The sequence below is a fragment of the Rhyacophila brunnea genome, unplaced genomic scaffold (genome assembly GCF_057557595.1).
Source record: "Rhyacophila brunnea isolate RB1 unplaced genomic scaffold, BYU_Rbru_1.0 scaffold_7, whole genome shotgun sequence".
In the NCBI taxonomy this organism is placed as follows: domain Eukaryota; kingdom Metazoa; phylum Arthropoda; class Insecta; order Trichoptera; family Rhyacophilidae; genus Rhyacophila; species Rhyacophila brunnea.
This window is the reverse complement of record NW_028233339.1, coordinates 6,154,653-6,179,880: the sequence shown is the minus strand read 5'-3', so window position 1 is coordinate 6,179,880 and position 25,228 is coordinate 6,154,653. Positions and strand designations below refer to the sequence as shown.

At 32.7% G+C, this 25,228-nt stretch overlaps 1 protein-coding gene across 1 annotated transcript; it reads right to left on the bottom strand.

Annotated features, from left to right (window-relative positions):
- Window positions 1–10,510: 10,510 nt before the first annotated feature.
- Window positions 10,511–24,623, bottom strand: LOC147064414 (dehydrogenase/reductase SDR family protein 7-like). Its single transcript, XM_085957601.1, has 5 exons — window positions 24,119–24,623; window positions 19,631–19,774; window positions 15,636–15,855; window positions 14,525–14,770; window positions 10,511–11,807 (listed from the first exon to the last, which is right to left on the bottom strand). The coding sequence occupies exons 1-5, from the start codon at window positions 24,287–24,289 to the stop codon at window positions 11,590–11,592; spliced, it is 999 nt and encodes a 332-aa protein (XP_085813727.1). The 5' UTR covers window positions 24,290–24,623; the 3' UTR covers window positions 10,511–11,589.
- Between the last annotated feature and the right edge of the window lie 605 nt (window positions 24,624–25,228).

The following is a 25,228-nucleotide window of genomic DNA, read 5'->3' as shown; positions in this document are numbered from 1 at the left end:
TTTATGCAGTTCTTATTTGAAACAAACCTTTCACTATTAATTATAACTACGGCATCAAACTAACATTTTTTATACATAAATAATAAAGTAGTGAACCGATCGATCAAATATATTGCATAATGGTTAACTTTGGACTACTTATGTGTTGTAATAATGCTGTCATTGAAGAAAGCGTATAAAAAAAGTTTAAATGACTGAATGTATTTTCAACACTTAATTAGAAGCTAACATTCATAAATCTTATTTATAATGTCAGTTATAGATGTTGGATAATCTAGTTATTAGAATCAATTTGCATGAATTGTAGACAGAGTCGCGCCTAGAGAGGGTGCGAAATACCCGGGTGGCATAAGTCCAAAAAAACACATTTTAAATTATTTTAGCAACAATATATTTATTATATTCAATTACATACAAAGAGAATTATGAAACACATATTATGTACGTTAAATACTGGCAGATTGCGGTGTTTACCACAGGGCGGCAGATCAAAGAGTTAAAGCAAAATATACAAACTTTTCCTAAATAAGTTTTTGGCGTTTAAAAGCTCCAATTTGATTCAATTTATCAGTTGTGTGCAGGACCACTGAAAAGCATTCTTTCAAAGTCTCAATAGGATGGTTTAGTTTCAAAGCATAATTAATAAATAAGTTTGTTTCACAGGTGAAAAAATTCGCCAGCGGCGTAATTATCTTTTACATCATTAGCTGTTATTGCTTTAAAATAAATTATGCTCGATTTGGTTATTTTAAATAATTTATTTACATAATATACGCTATTTACACATTATAAATTAGAATGTTAAATATTTAATTAAGCCACAATTTTTATTATAAGTGAGTGTTTTGATAATAAATATATATTTTTCTTTATTGGGGGGGGGGGCAATTGCCAGCAGGCAACCACCCTGCCCTAATTAATTACCTGGACAGTGAGAGATGTAAGTTCGAATCCCGCATGGTTCAACTTTTTCTAATAGGTATGTTTCTGAGGTTTTCCAATATTTTCAACAAAGTATTTTTATTTTGATGCGGTAGGTACCTACGTTCTTTTGATAGGATACTGTTTCCGTTACTAAGTGTCAAATATTTTCAAATGAACAGGTATCGATACCTTTTTTGATGGCAGGGTAGGTCCTAGCCCAGGGTTGGCGAACATTTTTACATCCACGTGCCGAAATTCTCAAATATTATTTTTCAGCTGTCCGACGTGCTGAGCTCATGGGGGAAAAAATGAAGAAAGAAGTTTTTTAAGTATGCTATTGAAAGTTTAAAAATTACAAGAGATTCTATCTTTCACTGAGTTTTCACTAATTATTGTAACCAATAACGAACATACCCTTCGATGATAACAAATTTGTTATAATTGACATTTAATGTCAATGGCAGTGTAGCCAGCTTAGAAATATATGGGTGTACGGCATTGGCGGCTTAATCCGGAAAAAACTAGCAGGTCAATTTTGAATATATTATTTTAATTTGCCTTTTCGTTGTATACTGAAAAGACGTATTGCAAATTGACTTTTTATACATTATAGAATAAGTGCTAGAAATTGTTATAGGTAGGTACCTACTTACCCTTCAAAAATGTCCATTTTTCATAACGCCAACCCATCGTTAACCGAAATTGCACACAACGCGTTATAATTTTTTGTAAATTAGGTCCACTTTTCTTTCTTTGCTTTTTGAAAAATCATCAATCACACGATTATAAAAATTGTCTATTTTTCCCACATATTTTTTTTCAATACTGAGCATTGCAAGAGCGGTCAGTCTATCCTGGCCCTATTGCGTAGAAAGGTTATTATTCTTTTGAGAGTGGAAAAACATCTTTCACTTTCAACTGTTGTCATTGGTATGACGCAAATAAATTGGAGAACTTTGATCGACTCGGAAAATGTTTCGTTGAAATTATTGCTGAGTAAAAAATGTAGAAGAGAAACTGAACTATTAGCGCCATGCAAATCATCTCGTTGATAAAACACAAATAATTCATTTTTTAACTTGATTATGTTTATTTCTTCTAACAGTTTTACCAAATTTACTCGACGTGTGGGAAAATTATTTTTAAAATCAGTGTAATTTTCTTTATTGAACAAATCGGATATAATGAGATGATCGTTGGATGCGAATCGTGCTTCCATTTCCATTATAATTGTATCACATACTTCAATTGCTACTGCGTGCGTACTAACTGCTTCACAAAAATGTTATAAATCACTAAAAACCAAACGTTGTGTGTGTATGCAATAACTGCACCAAAAACTCCTTACATATGATTAAAATAACCAAAGGCATTCGTCAAAACCTGTCAACGAATCCGAACCGCATACACAGTTGCGTCTTGAGACCAATTATCTAGTCAGTGTTATCATTCTGTTTCATTTAATTAGGTGAAAAAATCTTTTGTCTCACACTCGGGCATTGCCGATATTACAGTAATTCACGCACCGTTACAAGCTTCGATCTCGTATTTTGTGTTATATCGATCTCTGTCTTATGTATGAGAAACGAGAGAGAAAATTTTATAAAAATATTCAATTTGGGTCAATTTTCAGACTGCCGGCGAACACAATATTTTTGTTCGGGGAATTATCGCCCAAACAAAAAAAAGCCCAATAGATAGGGTCGACACAATATCGCGCGCCCTATAATTTCAAATCCACCGATTATTATTAATATTATTATATATGACATTGCACATATTATTAATATTATTATGTCGATTGTAAGGTATTTATTTTGGCAGGTCAATGACCGAATGACCTAAGCAGGGAGCCGCCAGTGGTGTACGGAATGATAATAAAGAATCCAGAAATACTATGCATAAAAAAAATCGTTCACGTGCCAGTTAAATTTTCATACGTACCATAGGTTCGCCAACCTTGCCCTAGACTCATTCAAGAATTTCCCCTATTCATCATAAGGCCCAGTAGGTTCTCCTGCTTCTTCAGTACTACTAATTATCCATGACTGCTTCATCTATTATTTATGAGACTCCTCAGTGTATGAATAGTGTCCATTCATGCATGACCTGTCCATTAGAATCCTTCCAATTTAACGAAAATGGATCTTCATTCACTTTGAAATACGTGATGGATATTACTGTCTTGTGATCAGTGACACCTCTTGGGGGTATACAGGTCATGCATTGTGTTTTAACTTTTTAGCCCAGTGGCGGTGTTCCATGAGGCAGACAATGCGGTCGCTTCATTAAAAAGTATAGACATCTTAGTTTAAAAAATATTCAAAGTATAAAAATTTCTAACAACATAACTATTGGTGTATTTAATATATTTTGTAATGGTAGTTTATTGTACATCATTTTTTTTTACAAGGGTGCCTCCATACCTTGACGTACCTGACGTCACCGCTGTTTGAGTAGGTTTCATGGATATGTTCTGATTATCAGTATAATGATTGTATCAAATCATTGAATTTACATAGGTATAAACTGTATACCTATGTCAATTCAAAGGTTTGTGGTGTACTTAATTGTCTGCTTAAAAGATTGCCGAAAATGAATAATAAAATAGGTAAGTAGGATCTTAACGATTTTTAAAACATTTAAGGGTGACACTTTGTCTAGGGATGTGACTGCTTATGTGAGCCCAAAAATCCTCGGTATAATCTTTCCTTCGAAAATATCGGGTGCATACTGTTGTCTTGTTAAGTGTCCGGCTGACTTTGAACCAACACACGTTTCCAACTCCCAATATTAATATGTACATGGTGCAATGACAAGAGCTACCTTCCAAAAAAAATAGTTTTAACGGTCGCGACATAAAAACAAAACAATTGTTTTCTTGTTGATGGCTGTTTTTAGTTTCGTTACTTTTTTCTTGTATCACCATTAAATGGGAACTTTGAACATATAATTTCACGTTTCGTCATTGTATCAACTTTTCATTCGTACAAATTATTTTCCGATTCATGATTATAATGATGTTTGAGATTTAGACCAGGCACTCATTTTTCTCTCAAAGGAACAAGATGAACCTTGGAAATCGTCAACAAACCGAAGAGTGAAAATGCAGTGTTTTTCACTCAGGTCCAAACCGCTATCCAAGAAGACAAAATTCCCGGAATACAACGTGACAATGAAACCTATAGTTCTACAGGGATGTGAAACCTGGAACCCAACAGAAAAACAAGATAATGATATTCAAGTATTCGAAAACAAAATTCTCTAAAGAATACTTGAACTGGTTAAAACAAAAACCAAAGGTGGCGGTGGCGCATCTCTATGAACAATGTAAAAGCAAAATAACCTTGAGGGCGTGAAGACTTAGATGGGCACGTCACATTATTGGACGCAATGGATTTAAAGCTCTCAATATTGTTAATTGTTAATGAAAGAACCCCGTACTCCGCAGAAGTGAGGCGAAAAATGTCAATAGAGAGGCTGAGTATGACCAACTGAAAAGAGAATGCTCACGATAGATTCTTAAAGGATGGTTGTGCAGTCAGCTACAGACCTGAATGATCTGTAGCCTTAACTCCTTACTTCCTGCCTTACACGGCTGCCATGTCCCTGTTAAATGGCCATTAGATGTTATTAGCATGTTATTTAAATCCACTTATCCGTTATACAGTAGATAGTGAATTTAATTATTGTACTTCTTCAACATCTTCTTGGCTACGTGAATGAAGGCGCTGTTGTTGACTAAATGGGAGGAGTCTGTTAGTTTATAATGGAAGTGCGGTTAAAAATAGGAGGAGTATGTTAGTTCACAGTTTTAACACGTAGCCAAGAAGATGTTGTCATAGTACATTGAAGATTTTATAAAACTCCCATTATTAGATATAAATATTGATAATACTGAAAGTGTAGCGGTCATAAATAAGAAAAAAATACATTACAGATAAAATATTTATTATACAAACTTAATCACAACATAATACTTCTTCACCAACAAAATAAATAATGATGTAATATAGAACCTCAGGTTGTATATTATATTGACAAGTAAACATAAAATATAATTTTATAAACAGACATAGTAAACACAGATAGTAAAAAATTATATCCTATACAGCCAAATTAAAAACAGCTGCTTATTTTTGATCATGTTTGATGTGTGCAATTTGTATAGGTACACAAATTGTAGGAATACAATCTAATATGCAAATTAGTCCGGCGACATAGATCATATCAGAAATTCTAACAAATATTAATGTAATGAATAGACATACCCTAAGGATCATTTTTAAGATATTTAACTGCTTCAAAATTTACCCAGGAGGCCCTAAATTCCAAAATGTCTTAATTTTTAATAAATACCAATTAATTGTATGGTGCCGAATACTACTTTGAAGTTAAACCTAATATTTTTCAATTATCGCAAGCTCACTAAATACTAAGATTAGATACATATATTTTATGGTGTTGAATATTAATTTGACGTTAAACTAATATCTTCAATCGGAAGCCAATAAAAAACCAAGTTGGCGAGCAAACATCCCATTTTTTTCTGATTTAATTGATCATTTTTAACCAATCTATTTATATTGAGTGCATAAAAAGATTTTACACTTTTTAAAACTTTGCAATACAGTGGAACCCCGATCTACCGTTCTACCGCCAAACACCCATAAGAACAATGTTAATTAAATAATCCCGCATTAACCGTTCTCTGATTTATCGTTTCCCTCGATCTATCTAAATATTATAATCCCGTCACAAATATTATCCCGATTGACCGTTTTTGTTGAATATTTTTCATTTCGCTTTCGTAGAATTGTTTATGATACATACAGACCTTTCAGTCACTCCGTTTTGTTTGCACATGTCGGTCGGCGCTCAGGCTTGCCTTGCATTTCATATCACGAATTTTTATAAATTGCAACTAATATGCCCCCCATGAAGAAAACTAGAAATTAAATTAATTATTTTTTTTTATATATCCCGCATTTATCATTTTTTTTCTAGGGTCCCTTAAAAATCGTAGAATCGAGGTTTCACTGTATGTAGTTTCGAAGCAGCTTTATCTTAAAAATGCCTTAAAATATTTCTATTCACCATACCAAATTTCATGCTTTTACACAAAAATGCACAATTATTTTTAACTATGCCGCCAGATTAAACTACATAATATAATATATAATTAACAAAATAAATATAGAATAACTACACCTGCTTTACATTGTGTGACATTCAACTGATATGGTTAATGTTTTGCATTTTTTAAAAATTAGATCGTTTTACGAAAACATGCAGAGAATAAATTTTCGTTTGGGTCCCAATGAAGGAGAGTTACCGGTATCCGCGTCAATAGGGTATATCGTCGCTCTCTTTTATTATTTATCTTCAATTTCGATACAAGTGAATAATGGTTTTACATTTACTTATATTTTTTCAAATAAATTTAATGGTAATTTATAAGCATTTACTGAAAAAATATTAAGAATAATTACAAGGTAAAAAGAACTTTTTATATACCACATTTTTAAATTTTCTGTTGAATCATATAAACTTGACAATTCTATAGATTAACAATTTAGGACAAATAAGGCAATTGTCAACAAATCATTTTTTTTACTATTTTGCAACAAACAAACAAATATAGACTACTGAATTGTCATTTTGATTACCATAGTAACGCACGTATATATTAATAATTTAGTTGCTAGGACTACCCTCTTAGCAACCAATAATAGTGGATTGGATTACGGATTTCTTCCGAAATAACTTTTCATACAAAACGGAATTAACTGAAAATGAATTCAATTCTACTTAAAGATGGCTAAACATATTAAAAGAATGCATTGGCATCGTGTTCTGATATATTCTTAAAGTTTCAAATGTCTTGCTAGTTGGGAAGTTAGTTAAATTTCGATTGCAAGATTTGTACTGGATAAACAACCACCGGACAAACATGAATACGAGCTAAGAAAAACGTGGTAAAATTAAATATGTGGTTCTACTCACTCGCCCTATTTATATTACAAAATTAGTCATACACACCCTATCTTATAAAAGACTTTGGTTTAGAATTATTTTTTTAAATAGCTTCATAAGGGCTATTATTCTTATATCGAGGGTATACTGACAGAACGCATTATTTCAGTTTTTGCTGTTTTTCTGTTTTAAATGCCAAAATGTATACAATTTTACGCTCTACGTCCTAGTAAAACGCACAAAGGCATAGGATATAATGGTAAGAAAATAGAAACATTATTAAATCATATTGTTATTTTTTTATTCTGATAGAAAGCATGATAATGACCTAATGCGTTCTACGTATACAAAATACAGGACTTGTCCTTTATTTCCTTTATTTTTGCGATTATCTCAGAACTTGTTTTAATGAGATAATGCTTTCTATCAGTATACCCTCGATATATTGTATTTAATACAACAGTATCAGAGATTAGAAAGAATAATTTGAGGACAAGCTGCTCTCAATATGAATTTATTGCTGAACAAATTCTAAAATGTCTTATTTAATTAGTGAACTTACAAGCTGAAATCAAATCTCTGATAACTGACATAAGTACTTACTTACTTATAATAAATATTAAAAAACAAAACCACAATACTATTTTCAGTGTATCGAAATGATATTTTAATTAATAGTACAGTAAAACCTCGTTAATACGAATTCTAAGGGACCGAAAATTGAAAAAAAAAATCGAATTATGAAATGTATGGGGGAAAAATATTAAAATTTTGAAAAAAAAAAGTAATTTGTGATGTTTTTAGAAAAGTCTGTCACAATTTTCAATGACTGGCTCATGAAATAGTGTACTTTTTTACAATTTATTGAATATTTTTATATGCCAGGACTCAGAATAATTACGAAATTCGAATTAAAGGTATTGTTTTATATGAAAATAATGAATGTTCAAGGGACTTTTTTTTCGTAAAAATTTGGAATTACGGCGAATTTAGAATTATCCGCGTTCTTATTAACGAGGTTTTACTGTACCTGTGTACTTGAAAACATTGATAATTCAACATTTCATTTGTGATAAGGGATCGAAGTTTTTCCATCTTAGAAGAGATCAATATGGAAGGAAAAAAATGTGCAACCTTGAACCCAACCCCCGATGATATAAACCATCATCATAAACCCCACCAAATCCATGTATGCATAGTGGATGCCCGATCCCTTTTCTTAAGATTTTTATAAACACTAACATTTACCAATAAATCTAAACAAGAGGTTAATTACACTAGGAATTATTTTATATCTTACACATATAATTATTTACTTTTTCTTTTTAAGAGCCAAGACACATGTGCAGCGATTCCAAGACGTGTGGCCACCGCAATCCATATTAACATCATCATAGCCATAACATCGTCATAACATAGTCTACTGATGTTGGCATGGGTTTTCAGCACAATGTCTCGGCTCTATGGTATCTATTTCCACATTCTAAGGGCCAAATGCTCCACCTCTTAATAAGAATTATATTTAGTAAAAAAAGTCTATCGTAATAACGTAACTTTTTTTACCGTTTAAATAATATACAAATAAGATTTTAACAAATCAAATTAAAGCTCACTTTAAAACCGTATCAAGGAACACAAATCTATATTTTTGGCATTTATATTGTTGATTGTTTAAATGAAAGGTTTTAGTTACAGTTGTCAGTCGTGTAATTTTATTTTGGATACAGGAGGACCTCGACTTTCGCACATAATTGGTTCCTGAAAGTGTGTGCGAATGTTAAATGTTCGAAAGTAGAGGGAAGTAAAAAAATATTTAAATTGTGTGTATTTTAAAATATTTATTTATCAAGTAAATATAAGATGTTTAAGAGGCGTTTAAGAGACATGTTTAAGTGGGGTTTGCGGTTCCCTAAAAAAGTTATCAAGAGTTAACTGTTTGCCACTCTTCTTTTTCTTATTTTAAATAAAATATTTTAAATGGTAAATTATTAACTTTACAATATTGCTTAACTGCTGGCACGAAATTTAAAGTGAAAACGCAGTAACCCAGGCTTTTTTATTTGATTACCAAATGACTGGAAGCAATTCTTTATCTTTCCCTTTCAATGCTCTGGAATTTTCTAGTTGATAAATTAACATTGGCATCAATTTTAAATCACCAGCTAAGTTTCCAATAGGAAGCAATGTCAATCGGTTTTTAGAAGGTTTATGCACAGGGGCAACTGATTCTTCCTTAGATAAGAATGTACGACTAGGCATTTTTTCCAAAATAAACCTGTCTCATCTACATTCAATATTTGGCTAGAGGAATATTCTCCATCTTCAATAATTTTGGATATTGAGGAAATAAATTCTTTTGCAGCATCCTTTATCCTTATATATTTATATTCTCCAGTGAATTTAATATAAACCAACCGTTACTTGCTTGAAAATCGTGTTAGAATCTTCTATTAATCTAGCCTTCCAATCTTTGTGCAAACTAAGAGCCTTCACATGAATAATTGAAATACTCAGAAGGACATCTTTTTGATGTTGGTCATTGATCCATGTTGACAAAGATTTTTCCATTTCATCCATAACTATGCCGTGTCTTTTGGAAACAATCTTTAAAGATATATTTCCACAATTATCACAACATATCATAGACCTGTTTGTATCATACGAATGTCCGATTGATGCAAAAGATTCACCGCTATCAGAACGTCTAATAATTTCCATCATTGTCTCGATCGTGTGAAATTTATGAGTCCTTGATTTCTTTTTGTTCGTATCAACACTGCAGTTTTTCCGTTTCTCACTCACTAACCCTATCCTAGCTAGCTCACAAGCAAAGTGACGGGTGTGAGCAGGATGCAAGTGATGCAAGAAATGCACTTGGGGAATCTTTACCCCACAGCGCAACGTTTCAAAAAAACGATTTTTTTAAATGTGTGAAATAGCGAATTGTGCGAAAGTCAAACGTTCGAAAGTCGAGGTCCGCCTGTACTTCAATGATCTATAAATGCATAGTGCATCTAATTATTACACTATGAGTTAGCAAAGGAAAACAGGAAAAATATTCAATTTGTATGACAGAATATTTCATACTATACCTAACACTATATGCCAGATTTTAATGTAGTATGTAGTAGTGAATTTTCTTATCCACAAAAGAATGATATATGTTGACATTGATTATAAACCTCATTCACCATTTGAACAGTATGACACAGATAAATTGGGATTAGTGACAAATTATAAATATTACGTAATAGGTAAAGTGCAGTAGAGCAAAAGCGATATATGTTTTCAATAGTTTGGTTTCATGGCGACCTGGAGAACAGACTACATCTATCGTACGATGAAAAAATATGATGAAAATTTCATTTACTGAGTTATATGTGGTAAAATTTATCTAGTTTTAGAAATATTGAATTTATTCCTATTGTCAAGATTGTTAATTGGGCCAAGCGCGTTTCGGTTTAATGCATGATAAGCGATCGTCCATGAAAGACGTCACACGATGTTCAGTATTTTTTGACGCTCCCTCTCCTCCCTGTCACATTTTACCGAGAAATCTTTTACCTCATGTCTATATTACGTTACATCTTAGAACCCCCTTTATTTGTTAAAAAAAATAATTAAAGTATAACGTTCTCACAGAATATTTTATTGTGTTTATATTTATTTATTTTTGAACCGCGCGGCTTAAGCGTCGGCCTATCGCGTCGTGGGTCTCAGGTTCGAATCCTGGGTCTGACAAGTACACATGATATTGTTTTTCAATTTGTGTATCAGTCAGAGTGTGGACCTAATAGGATGAGCAAGTGGCTGACATCCATTTCTAGTAAAAACAAAACCTGTTAATACAATCCTCCACCCCTTGGAGGCCCAAGTGATCTTATTAGGATCGGACATGGTCGGAATTGAATTGATTATATTTAAATGAGTTTATATTTTTGTTTGTTTCGTGACATCACATAATATCACACCCTCTCCCGTTCTTATACCCCGTTTACACGTGCATGGATTTTCTGTTGACAGTAAGTATTATCGCGACCATAACAAGAAAATGTATGGGTAAACATGTATTATTCTGCAGTTGTAAGCTTGTATGCATGGATCAAAAAAGTTTGGCAGCTTCTGAATTCTCATGCGACAGTAGGGATTTTTTCGATCTGCGCCTGCACAGTAGAACGAGAGTGGCGAACCTGCCGGCAAAAAAAACCAACTATACTCATCTTGAGGTTAACCGATTTTCACTACCTGTCAAATAGTACCATAAAATAACAACATCGCGTCTCACTTACTCTTGAATAATGAGATCGGAGAGATTATTGTCACGATAGTTTAAAATACGCACTACTGCTGCCAGTAAATCCATGCATGTGTAACACGACCCCTAACCACATTTTAGATATAAGTATAAAATCAATGAAAGACAAAGATTTCTCTTTTTATGAATAAATCTCAGTACAAATTACAAACTCCGTTGACAAAATCGCATTCCATGAACATTAACAATATTTATTACGAATTCTAATAGATCAATTTAAGCCATTGTGGCATTTACCGAAAAATAGGAGTTACCCTACTGCACCATATTAACTATAACAAAGAAATAAATAAGTTGCCTTAGAATATCAGTACTTGGTATTCTCTCAAGAGTAAATGGTATCATTTGTTTGCCCAATCCCCAATGGTGGGACTTTAATTTGATTTTTTGGAATTTATATTAGGATTAGTGGTTTTCTCGTATTTCTTTAAACCATACTCGTGCAATGCCGGCCAAATCGTCCGAGTGAATACAAATAGTTGGTGCATGAAGGGCGCAATCAGCACATGCTTCTTTCCGCTGGCTACCGCGTCCAGGGTACGCTCGGCGACGACCTCCGGTGACACCCCTTTGTTTGTCGAGTCATCCATTTCTGTAATATTCATAATTTTATTATTTAACCGTATGTATATATTCAACGCACAACAATATAAGCATGTTAAGTACTTTCCTCTTAGCTTATAAACCTATTGACCACATAAGGTCTAAAATATATACAAACAGGGATATCAAAAACTACAGTCATATATTATCAAAACTACCGATGATTATTTATTTTACAATATGAACCACCTATAAGTAGGGATTCCAATCCGGGGATCCCGAGCTATGTTCGATAACTATGAATCCCGGGATTGATAAATATAATCCCGAAACTTTCGGGATTGATTTTTTATCAATTTTTATGGAAAATAAAATAAAAATGAAATTATAATAGAAAAAATACTTTTAATAACAAATAACTACATTAGAAATAAACTGAGTTTGAATGAAGTTAGATTTATACCCATGTGTAAGTTGTATATTCATTTTATTTTTTCACATAAATTAATAAAAATGAGAAAGATTGGAAGAAAACAATGCTTCGCACTATTAACAAAGTAATTTCACCATGATCTCATACGTTTTACGGCAGTTTCATATTTGGCTGACTAATTAGATTTATGAATCGGAAAGGAGATAAGTACACCATGATTTGCTTTACTATTTTAAATCTCGCTAACCCGTTCATTAAGTCTTCACTATCAGAAACAGCAATCTCATATTAAATTCACATTATTATTTATATTACAATATTATTTACTCCATTAAACTTGTGTATTTCCAAGATTGAACGTATACAATATTAATAATAAATGTCTTAGAGCCGAGCCACACCGGGCGACTCTGGTCTCGAGACCAGTCGCGCGACTGATCTCTTCGGGCGATTTACTCGGGCGACTTGCCGGCGACCAGAGAGGCAGCCAATAATAATAATAATAATGAATGTATACGCAATTATGCAAAAAATGCGGCGTGGCTGCCGGCGACTGGTCGCCTAGTGTGGCAGCGCTCAATGCATAGCTATATGTTTTCGTACATCGCTACTGATCGCCCGACCAGAGAGACCGGGAGACCAGACCGAGCGCACAAATGAGATTTTACTGATCGCGCGACTTTATTGCTTGCGCGATTACTGGGCGACCAGGTGTGGCATGCTTCATATAACTGCATGCATGGGTCTGGTCTCGGCGACTGGTCTGCCGACCAGAGTCGCCCGGTGTGGCTCGGCACTTAAATAGTATAAAATATACTAGATTTATTTTTGACCGATTTTATCACTGTTATTTGTAAATATAAATTTTTTATATTAACAATGGAAAAAAATGCCAATCCCGGGACCAGTCCCGAGATCCCGGAATTGTCAAATTGTAATCCCGAAATCCCGGGATCAGAATTTTGGCTCGGGATTGGATTCCCTTCCTATAAGTGAGCCATATGAATCATCAAATTAGACACATTGATAATTTGTGTGTAACAAATAAATAGACACATTATTTTAATATTGCAAAATAGAAAATTACACTGTTACATTTTGACTGAAAGTAAAAAGAGTGCCATCAAAATATTAGTTACATAACAATCAGTGGCGTGCAGTGATTTGGTGGCTATATTTAAAAAATATATTTAAGTATTGTAATCTTAAGATTAAAGGTTACTTTCGAATGGATGGCAGTATAATAAGCAAGATATTATTGTGGGAGTATGTGTATTTAATAAAATGGAAATTCCACGTGGTCACAAAATTTTTATTTAAGTAAAAAATTTACATTAGAGAGAAACACCCAAATACAATTTTATATAGTCATAATAAAATGGGTGCAAAATTTGAATTAAACTGTTTATTAATTAAATGTTTATGCTAAATTGAGGCGTCTAATTCCAAAAAGTGATAAGTTCACATTTGATCAAAGTCGAGAAAAAAATATGCACGTATTCTTTGTATAATTTTACACAATATGTATTGATCTATAAATTCCAAAACGCGACATAACCCTACGAAAAAAAATATTTTAAGTGATTTTTGTAACTGTGTATCGGAAAAAAGGTTTTGTTGGAAACTTGGTGCAGAAATTAAATCACCGCAGGTTTTATATAGAAAGATTATAGTTAATCAGCGCTCCCAGACTTTTTTATTCAGCACTACACCACTGAATATAGTGGAATGTTATCCTCAAGGACACCTATTAAATAAAATATTATTTTACTGCTTTAGCAAAAGAAACATAACCTGTTAATCTGGTTAGTACAGTTTTCTAATTTAAAAACATTGCATGACACAACAAGGAAGTTGAAAATCAAAACAAAACCAAAATCAATAAATAAACAATCTATATTTAAATTGTGTTCACATCTTCAATAAGTAAATTTTATCTTAAAATTCGTTAATACAAATAACATCAATAAAACACAATGTAGTACCTAGGTAAATACTCTTCCACATTATTTAATAATAAACAGAACCTGTTTCATCTGCTTCAATAAAACATTGTCAACAGATGTTGAGAATGACCTACTAAAGTGGACGAAACCGGTCCTGATCGTTATTTAACAATGTAAAATAAGTATTATATAATATTGTTTTATGTTTTAACTAATACAATATCTGCCCATAAAGAATTGAAAGTGAGTTTTTTTTTAAATCAGAACTACGTGAAACAGACGAAACTGGTCCTAATCGTTATATTATGTGGAATAAATATTGCGTTCTATGTTAATTAATACAATATCTTTTTATCAAGAATTGACAGCAATAAAAAATCTACTTACGACCATGTTTATTCCCATTCCCAGTCAAAGCGTTCATCGACAGCGAAGTCTTAACGTAGGACGGTGATATGACAGTAACTTTCAAATTGTGCTTCTCTGTTTCGACACGAAGACTATCGCAGAAGGTTTGCAGCGCGTGCTTGGATGCTCCGTATGCCGATCGGTAAGGGAGTGCCACCATACCCTGCAGAGAGCTCATGTAGACCAGGTGTCCAGACTTGCGTTTGATCATATGAGGAATAACAGCTGCGAAAAAATGATTATGACACATGACTTACTTTTAATGAATGATAATTATTGCCTAAAACTATATTGCCCACTTTTAAGCCTTTTTAAGGCAGTACCTACCTACTATAGATTTTTGCTCTAAAAGTAAATTGATAAAAAACGTTCAAGAATACGTGCCCAACAAAAAACAAGGTAATTAGAAACAACCTTTAAATTTTATCAGTCAAAAACATAGATCCACTTTTCTCAGACAGTTTTAAAATCTAATAATATTCCTTCATCTGCATAAAAATATTAACTACGACCCATACTCATTCACTGCTGACTAGTTAATTACCATAACACGGTCACTGCTAAAGACACGACTGGCGTGATGCAATTAGCATGACAATTAAATGTGGAAATTAACTCGTCAGCAGTGAAAGTATTAGATCTAATGGCCACGCTCCTGGCGCGTCTTTAGCGATGAAAAACTTTATATTAGATGGGTTCCACTATTTTTAAAACTTGCACTGTGGTGTAGTGATAATATAGTGGCTCAGTGTCAGTCTCTGAAACTATGCACTGTGGGTTTGTATCTGGTAAAATTCACTCATTGCCTATAATCCAGACCAATAACTCAATTGCTTGGTTAAATGGCTAACAATCATTTCTCTAATTTGCTTAAACGTCAACTTTCGAAATTCCAAGGTTTGCAATTTAAAGGTGGTAATATTACACAAACATCCAGGTATGTAGTATGCTCGGAATGACTTCCTTTAACCACTCTACCCTACCATCTTATAAATGGTGAGAAGTCTATTTACGCTTTCCTTTCCTTTCTTTGAGGTGCTGCCACTTAATTAAGAATATAAAAAAATGTTAAATGTTAAAAAATGCCCACCTTTAGTCAAAGCGATTTGGGCAAAATAATTCACCGTCATAACTTTGATATCGACATCGATGTTACCCTCGAATGCGCATCCTCTGTAACTGATTCCACCATTGTTGATAAGGATATCAATTTGACCGAAAATCTTCAATATTTCAGTGACATGATCAGAAAGACTGTTCAGTTCTGATAAATCAATTTTCATCACAACCGGAGGATGAGTGGGTACAGTCTGAAATTAAAAAATGAGCTTGAATTAAATATACAGTGGAACCCTGATTTTAAATGCCCGGAATTCATATTTCCCGCTATTTGCGTGTAGTCTCTGCATTTTGGTATATCTAATTCTAGGATTACATTTTTATTTCCTGCAAGTTACGTCTGAAATACTAAAAATTCAATTGAAATCACTTATTAAAATTCAATTCATTTGAAAACATTCAATTCGATGCATGACATTATTGAAATGAATTCCAGATGCATGTGTGTATTCTATCAATAGACGTTACATCTGCAGTGCCCGAAACCAGGTTTTGTCGGTACAAGAGAGAGGGTACATTTTCGAAATGGTGAAAGTACAAATTGACATAATATGCTCCAACCCAATTATATGATTTTAAATAAAAAAAACAAAAATTTCGAACACCTAATTCGCATTATCCCTTTATTTAAATTTTTTTTGTAAGCCTATTCATAAATGTAAAATCAGGGTTTAACTGTATTTTATTAAATGTAATATCTCTATATATATAAAAATCTCGTGTCACGATGTTTGTGGTCAAACTCCTCCGAAATGGCTAAACCGATTGTTATGAATTTTTTTATGTATATTTGTTAGGTATGAGAATAGGTCAACAAGTATATTTCATACCGCTAGGTGATTAGGGTATCTCTATCCAGAAAATTTTTTCTTTTATTTTTTTGAAAATTTCTTTTTGTATTTTTTTTATTATTTTGCATCAAAAAATACCTATAACCCCAAATTTTCACCCTCCTACCCCTACCCTCCCATTTTTTAATCGCGATTTTACTATTTTTGTATGAACAAATTTAATTGTCGTTTGTATTTCAAACAGAACGAAATTATTTATGTTGTTGAATGACAGATGGCGCTAGGTCCAAGAAGAATTCAAGAGAAGCGTTGCGTCATTTTGACATTTCATTCGGCATATCACAACGCAGTGCGTGCAAAATTTTGTACGATTTATTTTAATTTATCTATTTTTATGTGCGTGTATTACAGTGCACAATGCCACCAAGACGCAAGGGGGGCCATTTGGGCCGTCGAACAAATAAAGCAACAAACATGCAAAATAGTAGAGCAGAAAGAACAGACGAACAAATCCAACAAGATAACAAAAACGTGCGTGTAAGCATGTCGCAATTGCGTGCATCCCAATCACAAGAGGCACGAGCTGAACCAAATCAACAACGACAATTGGAACGGAGCCAAGCGCGCCGGTTTGTAGTTAACACACGCAGAGCAAATGACCGACAACGCCAACAAGTACATCGAACATTTACATCCGCTTCGTTTCTTCGTCTCGCATTTGAGTACGAGCCAAATATTGAATATTCCGCTCATCCGAAAGTACTGATTGGTGATATGGACAAAGAATGTCCCCATTGTCATGCGCTCAAATTCAAACATGAGTCAGCCGGGATGTGTTGCGCATCAGGAAAAGTGCAACTACCAGAAATTGAGATACCACCAGAACCATTGAACGGCTTGCTCATCGGCACGGTTCCAGATTCAAACCTGTTCCTGAAGTCCATTCGCACATTCAATTCATGCTTCCAAAACACTTCGTTCGGAGCAACAGAAATAGTTCACAATACTGCGGCAAATGGTCAACAATTTCATTCTACGTTCAAAATCAAAGGCCAAGTATACCACAAAGTTGGCTCATTGCTGCCAATGCCAAACGAACCACATAAATTTTTACAAATCTACTTCATGGGCGGTGAGGACATCAATCATGTGAATGCACGTTGCGGCTACAATAGCCTCAATTCGCCTAATGCCAGGCGCATCGTCGGCAAACTGGACGCCCTATTGAATGAGCACAATGAATTATTGAAATTCTTCAAAGCACATATGCACGAATTGCAAAGTGACAATCACGCTATTGTCAATCCTGATAAAACACCAGCTGGAGAGCACGTGCTTCGATTCAATGCGACTGTTATTGACGACATTGCTGTAATCATGGTTGGCGACCGCACATCGACGCGAGAAATCGTGATTCGAAGAAGAAACAATAATCTGTAGTTCATCGCTGACATACACCGTTCATACGACGCTCTCCAATATCCGCTAATTTTCTGGAAAGGACAAGACGGATATTGCATAAACATTAAACAACGAGATCCTGTCACAGGTAATTCATTCATTATGAACATCATTACTCATTTTGAATTGAGAAAATGAATGGTTGATGTTTTTTTGTTTTTATCGACGGTCATCGTCTACAGCGCTCCATTCCTCTTTCTGTCATATATCCCATCCCCACACACTTACGATACATTCGTTATTTTTTTATTTAACAACCAAAATATTCACTAGAAATAATTTATATGGCAGAACAACGTTTGCCGGGTCAGCTAGTATTATATATTATATAATATTAAGTACAAATATTTCTCATAAGAATGAATTCAATAGTTCAAAAATTTAACATGACTTATTTGTAGAAAAAAAACTGTAACTCGCAAGGTATTGTAGTTATGTCTTTTTATATGATAAAATCAGTTTTGATTAATATCACATATGTATGATACATACTAATTGATTAAAAATTAGATCTTTCGATAAAGACAAGAAATTTTAAGATAGCGTGGTATCAAGGTTATCTCAATTTCCTGTTACGTTTTTAATCAAACAGCTGCTAAAACATAAAAAAAATTATATCATTTATTTAAAAGCCGATTTTCAAGATTTGAATCAAATTACAACTCTACAGTAATCAGACTTAGCCCAAACATACAAATATGTTCTTAAAAAATTATACATTGAAAGATCCTGTTCTATGTCATATTTATTTTTGTGGTACACTATAAACATACCACATTACTGTGGGTTTGATAGTTTTGGCATAAAGCAAGACATAATCGGAGTTTTGCCGAGCAAAAGAAAGCAATGCAATAGGCTTGATGTAAGTCGACAATAGCAACCATAACAATAATCACATTAGTCCTGCATAATTCCAGAGGACGAAACACATCTATGCATATTCATGGTTAAATGGTTCCACTGTAGATATATAAGAAATAAAATATGCTCGAACCATGCCATTGTATAATTTCAAAATGATAATACAGTTGACTCTCAATTTATCAGGTTACATGGAAAATTAATGACACATTTCATCACCGATAGATAATTCACCGTAAGGTCTGATCAAAAACTAACCATAAGTGCGAGTGAGTAAGTTGGCGTAAGATGGAAGACATAATGAATAATTACCTTCGTGAAGCCGGTAAATATTGATTCAACTTGTATGTACGAAATGTAAACAAGTAATTATAATAAAATTGAGGTCCACTGTATGTCATTCGCAAAGAAAATGGCTTCATATCGCCAGAATACCCTCTCTATTAGTATTATTGGTCTGAGATTCACGGTTTTTTTACAACAACCTTGATAAATCATATTGACTGTTTTTATTAACTAATATAATAATTAATACCTATGCAAATTATGGCCATATAACATTTGCTAAAAATTTGCATACATACAATTTTTATTTACATTCGAACAAGGTTCAGGATTTTTAGACAGTAACTACATTAACAGCGTTAAAATAAACTTTTCAATCCAGGGCTTGGAGTAATGTACCATCGCTGAATGGAGCTCAACTTTAGCTCTCGATATATTACAACAGCCAGACACTACCACAAATCGCAGCAAGTTTCGGGTTTCATGTTTAATGCAGGGAGTAATCGCAGATTTTGACAATTTATTTAGCAAATTATATTTATGAAAAGTTAATAAATTAAATGCTTACAGAATGAGTCCGCAGCAAATCAGATTTCACCCTATTAAGTTCATCAATGCGTCTGGCGGCGAGGACAAGTCTACATCCTCTCGCATAGAAAGAATGAGCGATGGCTTCTCCGATTCCTGAACTAGCTCCTGTTATAACAACAACCTGGAAACAGACAGTAACAATGTTTTAGTGATCATTTGAAAAGGTCAGATACCTGTATGGATCGTGATCAATAAGGTTTTTTTTATTCCAATACTACAACAGGCCATTAACCCAAATGACATCAGTATTGTAGTAGTATTGAACCAGTAGTGTAGTAGTGGCAATGAAACAATCACAGAAACACACAGCCTATGAGAAATGTATTGTTGGAATCAGACCTGAAGCCTTCGAATGAGAACCCAGTGTTTTACTCATTGGACCGGAATGCATTGCATTGGAAAGAAACAACACTCGTATATTTATGTGATGACTTTAAATGACTAATGATAATAAGTAGTTTTAAAAAATATTTGAAATCAATAATTTAATGGTAGTTTTTGATTAGTATATGAAATCACTCATCTGATAAAACCAATTAATTCTTATTTCTTAATAAAAATCTTACATATTAAGGAGTTGCGTTGGGTTTTCTCTAAGTTTAAGACTATTAAAATTAAGCACCCATGCTTTGAGAAAATCGCATAAATGTATTGTGAGTTGTGACCTCACTGGGAATCAAACATGGAGCCCACCCAATGAAAATCTAGTATGCATTGGATTACAGGACCGATTGTACAATACAAATTTACTACTTTTTTTTTTTTTCGACCATGTCCGATCCTAATAGGATCATATGGGCCTCCACAGAGTAGAGGTTTGTATTAACAGATTTTGTTTTTACGAGAAATGGATGTCAGCCACTTGCTCAACCTATTAGGTCCATACCCTGACTCACACACATATTGAAAAACAATATGTGTACTTGCCAGACCCAGGATTCGAACCTGGGACCCACTACTTGGGACTACTACTTGGAACAAAATTTAATGAATTCAAAAATATGATAAAATTTACCACATTACCTCGAAAGCAATAGTGAATTTATTATAAAAAATAATAGAATATTAAACAAAAACCTAATGCACTCATAAACTAAAATAGTTTAGTAAGAAATCTTTGCTTTAATTACCAAAAAGTGGTTCTGGTTTGATAATTTTGGTTTTAATTGGATTTTTATAGTTATACCTAATGACAGGAAATGCCAGAGTGTATACCAATTTGATAAACGTTATAATACCTATTTTCAGTCAATTTGGACAAGCGAAAACTTTAACATTTTTTGTATGTAATAACAAACCAACGTAAATACGATGGAAAATATCATTTTTTTATGAATAATATTCAAGAATGAATGAAATCATGACATCCAAAATATTCTAAATTCTATTTCTAAAAATGTTGATAAATTAGAAATATACCGCTCATGTTTGCGTGTTTTCATTTTTTATTTTAACACTCATGAAATTATTGTATGCGTCATATTTCAGTTAATCCCGAAAATAACACTGCATTTTGATTCAAGATAACTTCTAACATATACATACCAACATAGGTATAATAATATATTATTTTTATTTATTAAGCATAAACGTATATATTATTTTTTAACAGTACAACAGCCATGAGGTCCAATGACAGTAGTGTAATTAGTAATAGAAGTGATACGATCAGACACCCGGGCTTTTATAAAATCATATAAATATATTGTGACCTCTCCGAGAATCGAAACTAGAGCCCCCGGATGATGAAAGGTCAGCAACATACGCACTGCACTGCTGTTTCTTTTTATTGTATAAATGATTATTATCAATTTAAAATATTGTATTATATACCAAATCAAATAAATAACAATAAAGTGGAACCTCGATTATCTGGGATAATAATAATTGGGAATGAATGTAATTTGGATAATGATAAATTTCAATAAATAAAAAGGTTTTTTACCGTTTTGTTCATCCCAAATAACTTTTTTTTGATACCAATGTTTTAAAGTTTCATAATCTATCCATATCTATATCTATAATGATCATAAGAAACTAAGAGCCATTTTGCATGTTTTATACTTATGCTAGGTGTTGAAGTATTAAGTGAATGTCTTTACTGTATTTTTTATTAATAAAACCCCATTAATTTAAGAAAGGATCCGGTGTCTAGGTCATACCAAAATATTGTAATCCATATAACGTTACATTTATGGCAAAATATGTCATCATTTTTATATTCTAAATTTTTATGAGGCAGTTATTGCATTTTTTCATGTTCTTGAAATTTTTAGTAGGTACATAAAAAATTTATTACTTTTACCTTGTTAATTATACCTTGAAATTTTGAATCATTTATTTTAAACACATAAAATTTCTTCCCTCCTCACCTATTTTACATAAAATATCTTTAAACGTGAAATAAATTTAAAAAATATATATATCTATTTATTCTAATTCATTTTACTTTGGCGTCCAAATACTGAAAAATTATTTTTTGATGAATATTTCACTATTATTTCTTTCAATTTCGGGATTAATTATTTGCTATTCCTAGTGGTCACTTGAGTTTTGCAGGTTTATCATAAATAATATCAACAGCTTGGATCAATCCACTACTGGATGAAGGTCAAACTGTTTCCTTTCCCTCAATACATTGAATTGCCATCTACTTCAGCAGAATTTAACCATCTCGTCAATCCAGCAGTCTCCAGGTCTACCTTTCAGACAATTTCTACCTCTCGGGTCCACTGGATGAGTAGATTTGACCAGCGATTCTCATCTCTCATATATATGAACTATAAGTTGGATACATTTAAGATTTTTTTACCTAACTTTATAACATCACATACGCTTGTTTGTACCCTTTTCCAAAATAATAAATATACAAGTAGGTATACCAGTGTGTAAGGTAATTAATATTGAATATTTTTAAAATATCAATTATTATAAAAAAAATATTTTAATTACCTAAGTACATAGTTATTGCAGAATAAATTTAAGACAGACATGAGAATTGAATCTGTGTACACATTACATTTAACTACAAACATTGAAAGTATATACTTAATTTAGATCGGTGGGTCGAGAGAGAGTTTCTTGTCGGTACCTTTGTAAGTAGATACATGTAACCATTTCATTTTATTAAACAAATCTTCTATTCAATTCTAAGCTATCCTAAACACCAAATCATAAAATGTGCAGGAAAGCGAAATTTAGAAATTATGAACCTATACTTAATTCGATTAAGTTCTGTAATATCGAAATATTAAAAAATCATTTTTTGTGTTTCAAATTACAATAAATTTTGAGGAATTTTTTCCAATTTCAAATTTATGAAAAATTCAATACATTGGCAAATAATATCACTTAGGATACTTAAGAAGTGGCATGAAAATAATTGTTTCTTAAATTCAATATAATTCTATGCATTTAGTTTATACAGAAATGTTGGAAATTTCATAGAGAATCGATTGATGTAAAAAAACGTATTTCGGAAAATTGGCGTTTAGGATAGTTTAGAATTCAATAGACAAAATACAGATTAATAGACCTGAAAACACTGAACACCAATCATAATGTTTTAAATATTGCAAATTCCGAAATAAAAACTAAGAATATCATTTTTAAAAATAAAGTGTTTATATTGCGTTCCTTCACTGTATTTATCATAGAGTAGTACTGTAGACCAGGGGTAGTCAAACTTTTTATACCTACCGCCCACTTTTTTTATCTCTGTTAGTAGCAAAATTTTCTAACCGCCTACCGGTTCCACAGTAATGGTGATTTATAAAGTAAGTAGGGAAGTAACTTAAACACAGCAAGTTAAGGCATATAATAATAATTACTTACCAAATATTTTATGTCAGACTTTCGCTAAGTTTGGTAGAATAAATCTTTATAAAACAACTTACTGTACTTAGTTAAATCTATTTTTTTTTTTTTATACTTTGCATACATAGAATCAATAAGTCTGATGAAATTACATTTAATTAATTAAATTATTAATGAGATCCCTGAGGCTGATGCCTGATGATAGTGTACGGTAGGGACTAGGTTGACTACCCCTGCTGTAGGCTATATTATGATTAATTAATGAGGTCTTAATGCAAATAATAACACAATAAATATTATTAATAAATAAATATAATTTACATAATTCAAAACAACCTATGAACCAGCAAATAATTATAGTCTTTCAAATCACTAAATTTTCATGGTATTGGTTGCAAATTAAAATCTAACTAGGTACAACATTTCCTTTGTTCTCCCTGTACTAGCTAAAAGACAGAATAAGATTGACATAAGTACCTACTTACTTAAATAAAAATAATAAGTTTGAAAACTGAAATGTTTTTAGTAAGTAAGTAGTAATGACAATCATGTCACTGGCAAATCTTCCTTACATATGACTGAAGACTTTCGATAAAATTTTCCAACTCACTTAACATCAAAATAATTAATGAAATATAAATTAAAATACCTTGTCTTGTAGGCTGGCTCGCTGTTTCTTCAATCTTATATTTTGTATAAACGTATAGATAAACCATGGAAGGGAGATAGGAATGCAGACTGACTTAAGAAACCACCGAAAATAGAACAATGCATTTCCAATCAGACTATCACTTTCCACCGATTCCTTGACCAATGGCATTTTAATTTGATTCAATATATCTTAATAATTTCTAATACAATATTTATTTTGTAGTTGTTCACGTGATACATAACAAACGACTGCGACTTAAATAATAAATAGTCAGTTTCTTTTGTCAGATTTTTTACAAATATGACGTCTGGTTATTCACGAAACGATACAATACTGAGAGTACTGAGACTGCCAAAGTCCACTTATACTAGTATTCTCGTATGATAGCTCGAGGCGTGAAGTAATTACAGTTTCGGAAATCATGATAATTGATAAGAACAACAAAAAACCCGAAAAACATAGGTTAGGTTAATATACACTCAAGATTCGACAAACGTCAATCAGAGCAGTGCTTACAGAATAAAAATACTTTGTAATTTTTTCAGGAATACTTAAACATTGAGGATAGTTTTCTCAGTCAGGGAGGAAGAAAAGTCTATAAATTTAGAATCGTCGAACTTTTTGTACGTGCATTTTCAATTTCACAAATATTGTGAATTATTCGTTGGATAAAATAAATAATGAATAAAAAGTTAAAAATTATAACAGTGGCCGGAATTATGCGAGTCGGCATGATTTAAAAAAAATATTATTATTCGCTATTGACTCTGAAGTCCCTTGAGATGTTGATCGTATTTTTCGCCTTGTGTTCTTCTGTGATGGCCCCTTTTTACCCCCTTTTCTTCTCGATTACTTATCTCTCTGGTTGCTCATCTTGTTTTACCAGCTGGCAGGACTAACGCTTCTTCGTAGCATGCTTTGTCTTTGGTTCTTCAATTGTTTTGATTGTTTTCCCTTTGTTCAGAAGCGAAAAAATTTTGTCAAACGTTTAAGTGCAGTTAAATTGTGAAATTTGTGCAATAATGGAGCGTAATGAAGCCAGCAACGTCGCGGAGGAACTAGCGATGGAGACAGACTTGAATGAGTCGGAATTGCTGTTGGACGATC